At 44.3% G+C, this 12502-nt stretch overlaps 1 protein-coding gene across 2 annotated transcripts; it reads left to right on the top strand.

Annotated features, from left to right (window-relative positions):
- Nucleotides 1-1568: 1568 nt before the first annotated feature.
- On the top strand, nt 1569-10605 carry dnali1 (dynein, axonemal, light intermediate chain 1). 2 transcript variants are annotated; one of them, XM_042338924.1, is made up of 6 exons: nt 1569-1749; nt 4621-4754; nt 6077-6246; nt 6635-6813; nt 7541-7705; nt 9228-10605. In XM_042338924.1, exons 1-6 carry the CDS (start codon nt 1669-1671, stop codon nt 9261-9263), a joined length of 765 nt encoding a protein of 254 aa, XP_042194858.1. In that variant the 5' UTR covers nt 1569-1668; the 3' UTR covers nt 9264-10605. The 2 variants fall into 2 exon arrangements, with proteins under 2 accessions (XP_042194858.1, XP_042194857.1); XM_042338923.1 differs by lacking the exons at nt 1569-1749; nt 4621-4754 and having other exon boundaries at nt 5490-6246.
- Nucleotides 10606-12502: the final 1897 nt, after the last annotated feature.

Below are 12502 nucleotides of genomic sequence, written 5' to 3' on the forward strand. Positions count from 1 at the left end.
CCCCCCCCCTCGGGGTCAGGAGCTGTCAATCATTGCTCACTGTCAATCACTCCCATTCACTGCTCTTCATTTCATCATCATCATCATCACCATAATAACACCACTGCATTTGACGCAGCGCCTCTGTCACCTCTTCGAGACGTCTCAAAGCGCTTCACGGGATACACTGTAAAGTGGATTTACTTTTAAAACATTCAAATGAATCTGCACCTCCTCTTGTTACAGCATCTTGGGACCCACTCCCGATGTGAAATGGAAGGCGCAGATATAAATGTAAATTTTTGTACTGTTTTCGCTGCCCCCACTCCTTACACCCGTTAAATTATAACGTGGGGGGCGGTCAGCCAGGTGTCTGATACATGTGGAAACCCATCACCCATGCTTAAGAGTTTCCACACCAAACTGAAGTTACCTGTATCATTATAATAAAATTATATTAATCCTTGCATACTATTATTATTATAATACATGCATTTGATACAATGTCTTTCACGCTGAGACATCCCAAAGCGTCTTACAGGATGTAGAGTGCTAGCCTCGCAAGCGAGAGGATCTGGATTTGATTTCCGGGCGGAACAAAACCTTAAATAAGTTTCCTTACTCCACACACCTCTGTTTACCTGGCAATAAGTAGGAACCCAGTTGTTAGTTTGCTTTTTCGGGGTAATAATCCCTTCAAAAAAATAATTTGTTAACTCAATCCATGACTGTTTGTGGGAGACTGCTGTGTGCAATTGGCTGCTGCGTTTCAGCCAAAGTATATTCTGTGAAATTCTTTGAGACATCTCAACGACGAGATAAGATGCAATATCAAATGCAAGGATTATTATTATTTTAAAGTGGAGTGCGTTTTGTGGGCAATTATTTTATTGGGGGATTGTTGGCCAGAAGACCAGGAGAAACTCCCTTCTCGTTTCCAATAGCGTCATAGGATCTTTAATGTCCACCTGACCGGACCACCGGGACCTTGGTTTCACATCAAATCTGGAGGAAAGCCACCTTCTTCACCTCCACCCCCCCCCCATGTGCCAGTCCAGACCGTGAGCTCAATGTCCCTAAACCTAGACTCTATATGTGGAGTTCCCAATTGTCTGGTTGGGAGATTTAAGCATGGCAACGGGGCGATGGGGCGACGCGGCGATGGGGTGATGGGGCGATGGGGCGACGCGGCGATGGGGTGATGGGGCGATGGGGGGATGGGGCGACGCGGCGATGGGGCGATCCGGCGATGGGCTTCCGTGTGAAAAGGCATCTCTGAAGGCAAAGATCCAGACACCATCCCTGGGTATAAAGGGCTCTGATACCATTAATGGGTGGGGGGAAAAGGGCTGGGGGCTGTGAGACTGTAATGGGGGGGGAGGGGGCGGCTGTGAAACTGTAATGGGGGGGGGAGGAGGGGGCTGTCAGACTCTAATGGGGGGGAGGGGGCGGCTGTGAGACTCTAATGGGGGGGGGGCAGTGACTCTATCGGTCCGCGGTTTAATGTGTCCGGGGGCCGGTGTTTCCCCCCGGAGCGCTGTCACCGCTGCACCGCCGGCTTCCGGTGAGGGGAGGGAGGGGGGGAGTGGGGAATGGATCCGTTGCCATAGCAACGGCGGCGGCGTTGGAGCCGCAGCAACAGAGAGAGAGAGAGAGACAGGGAGAGGCGGGAAAAGCCGGGAGCGCAGGATGATCCCACCCGTGGACTCGCTGCTCAAATACGACCACCCGCTGCTCATCAGCCGCAACACCGAGAAAAAGTCCACAAAGGTCCCTCCCCGCGGGGGGTGGGGGGGGGGGGGGGAGAGGGGAATGGGGGGAGGGAGAGGGGAGGGGGGAATTTGCTCCACTCTGATACAGTCGCCCTCACTCGCTGGGGGCTGTCTTGCTTTGCTAACATTGATAATAATAATAATAATAATTCTCTCGTTTGGACCCGGCGCCTGTATCGCGTCTCCCTCGAGGCGTCTCAAAGCGCTTCGCGGGATACACTGCAAAGTGTAGTGACCGTGTGTTTTGTGGGCAAAGCACGGCAGCCCCAATTGCGTCCCCGGCGACGTCCCCGCAAACAGTCGTAGATCGAGTTGAGTGGCCAAATTATTATTATTTAATTATTTGTTTTGAAAGGATTGTTACTCCTGGATAGCAATCCGCCATAACGACCGGGTTCCCGCTGACTGCTTGGTCAACAGAGACCGTGCGGAGTGAGGAACGTTAAGGGTTCACCCTGCTCAGGATCCAAACTCAGGTCCTCTCGCTTGAGAGACTTGTGAACTTGCACTTACATAGCGCCCTCCATGCAGGGTAGCGTCTCAGAGCGCTTAACTGTGGCGGAGCCGGGGGGGAGGGTGGAGGTGGCTGTGATCACGGTCGAACAGGAAGTTTTCAGGCGGGACTTGAAAGAGGGGAGAGAGGGGGAAAGCAGAGGGATTGAGGGAGAATGTTCCAGAGTTTGTAGCGGCTGAAACCGTGACCTCCGATGGTGGAGCAGAGGGTGCGAGGGGCGAGCAGGAGACCGGTGCCAATTGAGCGGAGGTGGCTGGTGGTGAATTGGGGGGTGAGGAGGTTGGAGAGGGAGGGAGGTGCCAGGGAGTGAAGGGATTTGAACACGAGAGTGAGGATCTTGAAGTCGATCTGTTCGGTGATGGGGAGCCAGTGGAGCCTGGGCCAGAGCTGGTGAGATGTGGATATGGAGTTTGGTTCGGGTCAGTATGTGGGCGGCAGAATTTTGAATGAGCTGATCTTGTGAATGGTGGAGCTGGGGAGACCAGCGGGGAGTGTGTTAGAGTAATCCAAGCGGGAGGTGACAAACACATGGCGCAAGGGTTTTGGCTGCATTTGGGGTAAGGTACAGTCGGAGGTGGGCAATGTGGTGGAGGTGGAAGAAGGCGGTCCTGGTCAGGGAAGAAGGACAGTTGGGAGTCGAACTGGATGCCTAGGTTACGCACTGGTTCGGTGAGTCTGAGGTAGAGCCCAGGGAGGTTGAGGAATTTAGATCCGCAGGAGTGAAGATGTTGATGGGAGCCAAGGAGTATGGATTCCGTCTTGTCCATATTCAGCAGCAGCAAGTTTACACTCTTCCAGGCCTTGATGTTTGCCAGACAAGCTGATAGAACATCGGCAGACCTGGAGTTGGTGCTGGAGGAGGCAAAGTAGGATTTGTGTGTCGTCCGCATACATGTAGAAGTCTGCGGATGAACTCGCCCAGAGTATATAGATAAGGAAAAGAAGAGTGCCAAGGATGGAGCCCTGGGGTACCCTGCAGGTGACTGGCTGGGGGCGGGAGGAGAAACCATTTGCTGAGATGAAATGGAGGCGGTTGGTTAAGTAGGACGCAAACCATGCGAGTGCGGTCCCACTAAGGTAGATGAGGGAGGAGAGCCAATGGAGGAAGATGGCGTGATCGACTGTGTCGGATGTGGCAGAGAGATCCAGGAGGACGAGCAGGCAGAGGGAGCCCTAGTCACAGATAGAGAGAATGTTTTGTGACTTTGACAAGCGCTGTCTCTGTGCTGTGCTGTGGGCAGTCAGGGCAAAAACAGACTGCAGGGGCTCGAAGAGTGAGTGGAGGGAAAGGTGTGACGGAGCACGCTAACTATTACGCTACAGGACTCCATGACCAATACGCTAAAGGATTCCACATCGTGTCCATGCTCAACTACGCTAATTCCCTATTTCCATGAACTACAGATTATTCAGAATTCTGGAGCTTGTGTCCTCTCCCACACCAAGCTCCGTGAGCTCCACCTCAGGCCTTCGAACTCAAAGTCGAGGCTGACATTTGCGCAATTGCTTCATCGCTGTTTGTGGGACATTGCTGTGCACAAGTTGCCTGCCGCATTCACCTACAAAATACACACTTTACAAACTCTGTGATATTTTTACCTGATAAAGTGCTATATCAAATGCAAACATTATTACTTTGGGTCAAAACATTTCAAAGCTCTTCATAGTAATTAACTGTTGAGTGTAGTGACTGTTTATTGGTAAGCGAATATGGCAGTTAATTTGTACTCCGGTAGGTCCCACAAACAGCCATGAAGTGAATGACAAAGAGTAATAGCATAGATGTATTTAAAGGGAAGCTAGAATGAGGGATATACATGAGGGAGACAGGAATGGAAGGTTATGCTGATAGGCAAAGTTGAGGAAGGGCGGGAGGAGTCTCATTTGAAGCATAAACACCAGGATAGAGCAGTTGGGCCAAATGGGCTGTTTCTGTATGAATATAGATGATTAAAATCCAGAAGAGAACCACCACCTTTAATAGTACCAATAATTTCCTTATAACATGCTCCAAATCCTGAATACAATGAATAGATTGACCAATATCATTCTAGATATTGCCTTTCATTCTTCAGTACTGAAAATGATTAACTACTTTGTGTCTATTTTTTAAATTATATTCTTGGAATGCCAGGAATTTGATCTTCTATTGCGATGAATGCAACAACAACAACAAGATTACATTTGTATAGCGCCTTTCACATCGGGAGGACGTGAAAAAAAACAGCCATGAAGTGAATGACCAAACAGTAATAGCAATAATAATAATAATATTATTAATAATAGTAATAATAGTAATAGTAAATGCAAGTCCGAGGATGTGCAATTAATTGATTTGCTTTTGGTCTGTTACAGTCTCGTGCTTTGAAAGTGACTCCCCAGCCTCCTCTGTCTACATCACCCATCCCAAGCCCTCCAAAAGCCAAACCCCTTTTAGAGGATGTCAGCAGGCAGACAGAGGAGATTTTAAATGCAATCTTGCCTCCCAGGTAATATGACAGATTGTCATTCATAATCGTTGTTTAGGAATGTTTGAGAAAATCGGCCTGAAAATAAAAACCTTTTGGTACCTAATTTGTTTTATTGTTGCCGGTTTCCCCCCTCTCCCTTCTCTGCAGATCTTGTCTCGTGACAGGACTTGGTTCACCAGCAATCCCCCAGTATCTCCGCCAAATTGGTGATGAAAGCTGTTCAGCTCTGGAGGACATAAGCTCTGAATCCAAATCTGTCCTCAGCCGATGTCCCCATGTGCACACTTAGTACTGGGGTGGCCACTGAACTCAGGAAGGGCAAGGAAAACCTGGGACATTGTGTTCAGCCACTACACCCCAAAGCTTTGGAACTCACTCCCCCAATCCCTCCGCCTTCCCCCTCCATCCCCTCTTTTGGATTAAGACTGAAGACCATCCTCTTAGATAGAACTTAAGGTCACCTCCTCCCTCTCCCCAGCTTGGTGTCAGGCTCCTCCACTGTTAAGCCTTTGAAACACTGGCGCGCCTGAAGGGCGCTATATAAATGCAACCTTTCCCCTTCTCTAACTCGCAAAAACCCTGAAAGAGCATTGGTGTCATTGACTTTGCTTAAAAAGTGAGACCATGAGACGATTGGAACCTTTGAGGGGCATTGTGCCCTCCAAAATAGGTCAGATTTGGGAACAGAGTGAGGATATGCTATTTTACCCAGATTGTGTCTCACTTTCTTTGTAGAACTATACCATCAGATCTCGAGCTGAAGCCTTATTCCCTAGGGCGCCTTGGTTAACAAGTGCATGAATGCATTAAGTGCTTTTGCTGAGCGAAAGAGTCATTGCAATTCTTCATCTCTTACGTGAAACGTCTTGTGGGAGGGGGAGACCACAAGGGAAAGCGAAGAAACGGAGTTACAGCAGCACAAACTCGCACTTCTGAAGCACCTTTCATGTAGGAAAATGTCTCCAAGCAGTTAGTAGCAGGATAAGTAGGTAGGAGATGACGACATTTACAATCAAAGAAATCAGATTTTGGATGGGTTTTCAAATCAAAGAGGGAGGAAGCAAGGTAGAGGGATTTGGGGAACAAGTGCCAGAGAACAGGGGCGTCAGTGCTGAAAGCTTACTTGCAGGTGTTGGGGAGGAATGGATGAGGACATGCAGAATCCTGAGTTGGCAGTGGATGATGGATGAGTGGGACCATAGTAGGTTGCTGAAGTGGTCGGGGGGGACAAGACTGGAGGCATTTGAAGGTAAGAACAAGGATCTGAAAAAGCAGAGACAAAGCCAAACACATTATGCGGTTGCACTGGATCAAGCCTTGGGTTTTGTGTTGTGCTGCAGAGAATGGGCGGAGAACGGACAGCTTTGGGTGCAGCAGGTCTCCAGCAATCCATGCACACGTATCGATGTCGTCCACCTGCAGGAACAACTGGACCTGAAGCTGCAGCAGAGGCAGGCTCGGGAGACCGGCATCTGCCCAGTCCGCAGGGAGCTCTACTCACAGTGCTTTGGTGAGCGGTACCCCTGCAGAAGGAACAAGGAAACAAGGAAATTTGGCTGATTGAGCCTGCTCCGCCATAGCCATTCTATGGCCCATCCACTACAACCTCCCCTAATCCCAATCCCCTGCCGTATCCTTCAATAACATTACACCCCAAGTGTCTCTCAACCTCTCTCTTAAATCCCTCGATTGACTTCTCCCACTGATTTTCTGGGGCAGAGAAAGAATTCGTTGACACCCTCACTGGGCAATGGTCACCCATCACCCCATATTCAAAAGAGAAGACTATTTGAGAGTAGAATGTTTTATGTGAGTGACGTTTCGTGTTATGGCGGAGCAGGCTCTGCTATGGCGGAGCAGGCTCAATCAGCCAAATTTCCTTGTTTCCTTGTTCACAGATGAACTGATTCGGCAGGTCACCATTAACTGTGCAGAACGTGGGCTGCTCTTGTTGCGAGTCCGTGATGAGATCCGTATGACCATCTCTGCCTATCAGACACTGTACGAAAGCAGTGTGGCCTTCGGGATGAGGAAAGCCTTACAAGCGGAAGAGGGCAAGGCAGACATGGAGAAAAAGGTAGAGGCTTGGAGTTAGTTAAAAGATGTAACTCATTAACTTGTGTAAATAATGAGGCATATTTTATAAATAAACACTATCACAATGTTTAGGCAGTGAGTAAGTTGAAATTTAAATATCTTACTGTGTGAAATCTGATCAGAGCAGAATCTAGAAATTACCAAAATATCTAACACTTGCATTTTGCCAGACTGGAATCAAGGCCTTCCACTAAATACATATTTCTTCATAAAGCTTCTGCTTCCAAGCACCTACAACAACAACAAATTGCATTTGTATAATGCTTTTCACATCAGGAGGATGTCCCTATCCTAGAATGCTGGACAGTAAAGGATTTGGACCCAAGCTGAGGGTTGGATGTCCCTATCCTAGAATGTCCCTATCTCAGTGCAAAGAGATATTTTAATGACCTTTTCTCCTTTGTCTTTATGTGGAAACAGACAACAGTAAAATACAGCAAATCTGTTTCCTGGATTTAATGCTTAAAGGAGCAAGATGTGGGGTTTAATAATAATAATCCTTGCATTTGATACCGCGCCTTCTCATGACTTCTCATGACTTCTCAAAGCGCTTTACAGGATACACCATAAAGTGGATCGACTGTATATTTTGTGGGTGAAACATAGCAGCCAATTGTGCACAGCCATGTCCCACAAACAGTCGTGGATTGAGTGACCAAACTATTATCATTATTTAATTTTTAAAAAAATTCTCCTTCCCTTTTCAGATCGCTGATTTGGAAGTAGAAAAGAAAGAACTGGAGAGACAGGTGAACGAACAGAAAGCAAAGTGTGAAGGAATAGAAAAGCGAGAGAATGAAAGACGGCAAGTGGATGACAAGAAACACGCTGAAGAAATACAGTTTCTCAAACGAACTAATCAGCAGCTTAAGGTGAGCAAAAGCTTTGCTCCTGTTTGCAGTTTGCTGCCAGGAGCAATTACACTGACAATAACACACGATATGTTGGGGCTCTCTTCACACTTTGTTCTCCGTAACTTTCAGATCATGCGTTTTTAAGTGTTCACTTCTGAAAATCGTAAATCGGGAATGGTGGCTAGGTAGATCACTGTAAATATTCCACTTTATGTCACTTAAAATAAACGGATGAAGCATTTCAGGAATTAGTTCACACACAGTGTCAGGGAATGGCTGCAGTTCCATGCCATCACAGCCATTGGGGATGATGTACTATATTCAACAAGTGATCAGTTCTCAATCTTAGTTGGAAAGGAGTCCTGTAGCTCATTGGTTAGAGCACTCGCTTTGCTGAATTCAATTCCCGGCAGGTCAGGGCGAAACCTTGGGTAAATTTCCTTACTCCACACAGAGCCTAATAATAATCCTCCCAAACCAAAAACAATAATAAATTGGTCATTTTCAATCTATGACTGTTTGTGGGACATTGCTGTGCGGTATTGGTTGCGCGTTTCGCCCACAAATATACAGTCAATTCACTTTACAGTGTATTCTGTGAAGCGCTTTAAGACATCTAGAAGATGTGAAAAGCGCTATATCAAATGCAAGGATTATTATTATTAAGTTCCCAAATGAATCACCTGTTGGCTTTGCTGGTTCTGTAGCTGGTTGTGGTGTGTCACCCAAACAAGATCCGAATATGGGGAGACTGAAATTAACACAGCGTTTGCAAGGTTCCTAGTTTACTTCTTTCACGTTGGGTAGCAATCATCTCTTCGGTTAGCAGTCCTCCATGTCGATGCTCTTTCCCATCCATCACTCACAAAAGTCAATGCTGTTTTAAGTCGTGTTATGTCCATTTAAATCAGTTTTATTCATATTGGTACAAGGCCATTTCATTATAGTTTTGAAAGCCTCAATGAATTACCTATGGATTGAGGTTACTACCATGTTGGCAATAGCTTTAGAGCAGTGACTGCTGTGGATAGTTTATGGGCACATTCTCAATGATGGCCTGGAATCTATGGCTGAATTGGGGCTTTTTNGATTAAAACAGAGGACACTAAAAGGGGATTATGGTAGAGGTCTTCAGGATTGTGATGATCCATAGAGAAATATAATTATACATAAGGAAAAACAACTTCCTTTAATTGGAGGATACGGTGACAGAGGGGGCACGAGTCTCAGCATTGTTAGCTGAAAAAATAGGGAAGCGGTTTCTTGATTCTGAGGGGTTTTCAGGTTTAAAGTTCATTACAAGTTGTGATTAAGGCTGAATCAATTAAATCCATTCAAAACGGAATTGGATAACACCTGAGCAGGAAAAACATTAAGGGATACAGAGAAAGAGCCGGAAAGTGGGTGCACTCAATAAATGGTGATTTGTTAATATTGCTGGAGGGGCACAGACATAATGAGTCAATGGCCTCCTTCTGTACTGAAAACATATTTTAAAAAATAATATAGAAGATATTACAGATTTCTTTTCTTATTATAGGTGCAACTGGAAGGCATAATTACTCCAAAGAAATGAAACTATCGCGATACATTTTCCATACAATCCATCAAACATTGCTGCGTGTTCACTGAGAATGAGTGTAATTTTAAATCGTATATTAATTGCTGCAGGAGGTAAGCTGTTATGTAGAAGCTCACTGATCTAAAGTAGTCATGGATATAAGGTGATATAAGGCATCAATTCAGTCTCTTTAAAACATTTCATAATTTTAATTTAATTAGTGATTTCATTCATTCATTTTAAATTTAATTAATATCTCTACCCTTATAAAAATGCTTAGCAATTTGTATTTTTAAAAATTGCATGAAAAGACAGTCCAAAGGGTTATCGGAATTGGAGAGTTAATGAGCACGAGTATATTTATATATATTATAGTATATTATATTATGTTTAGAGTAGCCGCTGATGCCGTGCCGCTCTTGCTTGAGCCGCTGATGGCTTCCCTCTTGCTGGTGAATCTGCCTGAAGTTTAAACAGGGACGTTTTGTTGGAGGAAGGTAAAACATTTAACATATAGCCCAGTTTTAAGAGATGGATTGGTACTATTAAGCGGTGTTTATTGTATTTACTCAAATCTACAGTGTTTTTTTCTTACTAAAACGTATGTATAAGATCAGGCTGTGCCTTAGAATCAACAGCATTAGAAAAGCGTTACAGGATTTTTCTCCAGCCTCTGAAATCTGTGTTGCCTTTGATTCCGAGTAAATACAATAATTATCCTATGGTAGATTCTGAGCCTCTATATTTTTCTAAACTAAACTCGCCCTTTTTCAAGCAACCCTGTCTGTAAATGTGATCAGCACACAATGTTAAAAATATATATGCACACTGCAAATTATTTTGAAGCGCATACATTTTTTTTAGGGGTATCGATAGTGACAAGAGCTCAATAATGCTTCATTATTTCCTTCGAGACAAAAACAGGGTCTTTGGTTCATTAATGCAGTGTGGGAGCAGGCTGAACCAGAGTGACTTCACATTGGCAAAAGGCAATGAACCCAAAGATGTGGAGAAGATTACAACTGTAGATTTTACAACAGAGTAGACATGAGACAAATCAATTTGTAAAACACTAAAGATGGAAAGCAGTTCGAGTTCTTACCCAGTGAAGCTGTGTGCAATGCTTGTTTTATATAGAACTCCAAGTCTTTGGTCAATGAGGTACTCCTACATGCAATTTGCTTTTTTCCCTCAGCTGTGATATATTATTTTCATTTTTGTGTTAAAGTACATTTTTGTTACTGGATGATTTCAAATTCCTCATTTTATTTTGCAGCAAATGTTCGGCAATGCATTTACATGGGTTCTGTTCTTTTAAAAGTAACAATTTCTTTAAATAAATTACTTAATTAGTAAACTTGTTTGAAGAAGTCGTCTCACTGCAAACACCAACATATAACATTAAAATATCCCAAAATGTTTCAAAGATAATTACTGTCAAGTAATTTTTATGGTGTATCCTATCAAGCACTTTGAGACATAAAAGGTGCTATATCAAATGTAAGGATTATTATAATTTTTAAATTATTTTTAAGACGGTTAGTTTTCAACTGTCAACATAATTGCTGACAATTCACAACCAGTAGATGGTGTTAACAGTCCACAGTTCAGTTATAATATGCGGTTCTGCAATGCATATCATAGCATCTCAAACCAGTTAGACGCAGGAAAACAGTTACAGCAAGAATCTGTAACCACTAATGGAATTTTTAACAATACCCTTTACTTCACACCATACTTTTCTAAGTATGACTTGGATATGAAAACAAATCATCTGTACTGAGATGTGGCTTGAAGTTTCTCAGTATGTTTTCCCCCCCAAGCTTCTCTCCTGAATCAGTGGAGTCAACTTTCCACAGTGTTCAACAAAACACTGGCGGACTTTCACATCATGCCATATCCAAGTGATCAGGGACAGTGGTTACTCAGTTTTTTGCAATGAGGGAGTCATAGCAGAAGGGGGGGGGGGGTGGGGTCATAACAGAGGGAGGGTCAAAGTAGAGGGGGGGGCATAGCAGTGAGGGGGGTCATAGCAGAGAGAGGGTCAAAGCAGAGGGGTGGGGTCATAGGAGGGGTGGTCATAGCGGGGGGTGGGGGTTCATAGCAGAGGGGATTATAGCAGAGGGGGGGGTCATAGCACAGTGGGGCAATGCTGTTCTAAACCAACATCTACACACATTTAATTTCTTGTTAGGAGGGGGTGGACACTAATCAGAAGTTCGAAATCAATTTGAATTCCTCCACCCGTGCCCCCACCGAGCCCGAGGGCAGTAACAAATTCAATGCCTAAATTTCCATTCCCCAATCACCCATTAAAAGCTCTCGGGCAGTCTATTCAATGGTTCAAGAACTCAACAGGCATCACATAATCTGCTCTTCAACACACAAATCAAACCTAACACCGGATCCTGCAGTTCTTCACAGTATAAATGAAGCAAAGTGCTGTCACCACACTGGTACCTCTGCAGAGTTCCACTGTTACAAACGGGACAAGTTTTAAAATATAGTAGTTTCTTCAATCATCGAACGATACTCATTGATACTTTTAAAATATGCAAAAATCAGAATAAAGTATTCAGCTTGTGAAACTTTAAAGTAGGCAATGATATTTTTAAAGAAAAAAAACAGCATTTCAGTGCAATAATGTATTGTAGGATAATAATGCTTACATTTATTGTAGCACCTTTCATATTGGGAGGTCTCAAAGCATTGTACAAGGTTTACTGTAAGGTGTAATGACTGTGTGTTTTGCAGTTGAAGTCAGCATTTGCAACAGTTAACAGGAAGAATGAGGCTTGTTCCTATGGAGGAATGAAGACTTTCAGTGATAATGTGAGCAGGTCTTTTAAATGATAAGAAACAGGTATATAATGTGGAATTTCAGGAGACTAAGCGCTCGCATAACTAACCAAAAGCTAGAGGTGCAGTAAAGCACGATGTATACAAACCATCAAACCTTCAGCGAGACTGGGGAGCAGAGCAAGATGTGAACTAATTTTCCGTAAAAAAGTATTTTTACGCAAAGATAATGTTTTGGAAGTGGAGCGTGAAGTGCTTTAAGACATCTCATAGACTTGATAAGGCACTATATCAAATGCAAAGATTAGAATTATGATGTAAGGAAATACACAGGAAAACAGACCGTTGGATGTGTTCAGCTTGACACACAACTAAGTCAGCTGCTCATCACCTTTGTACAACAGCTTTGTTCAGCTGGCTCAAATTGAGAAATTTCATTTGTTTGTGCATGATGT

This window comes from Callorhinchus milii, unplaced genomic scaffold (genome assembly GCF_018977255.1).
Source record: "Callorhinchus milii isolate IMCB2004 unplaced genomic scaffold, IMCB_Cmil_1.0 Scaffold10, whole genome shotgun sequence".
Lineage (NCBI taxonomy): Eukaryota > Metazoa > Chordata > Chondrichthyes > Chimaeriformes > Callorhinchidae > Callorhinchus > Callorhinchus milii.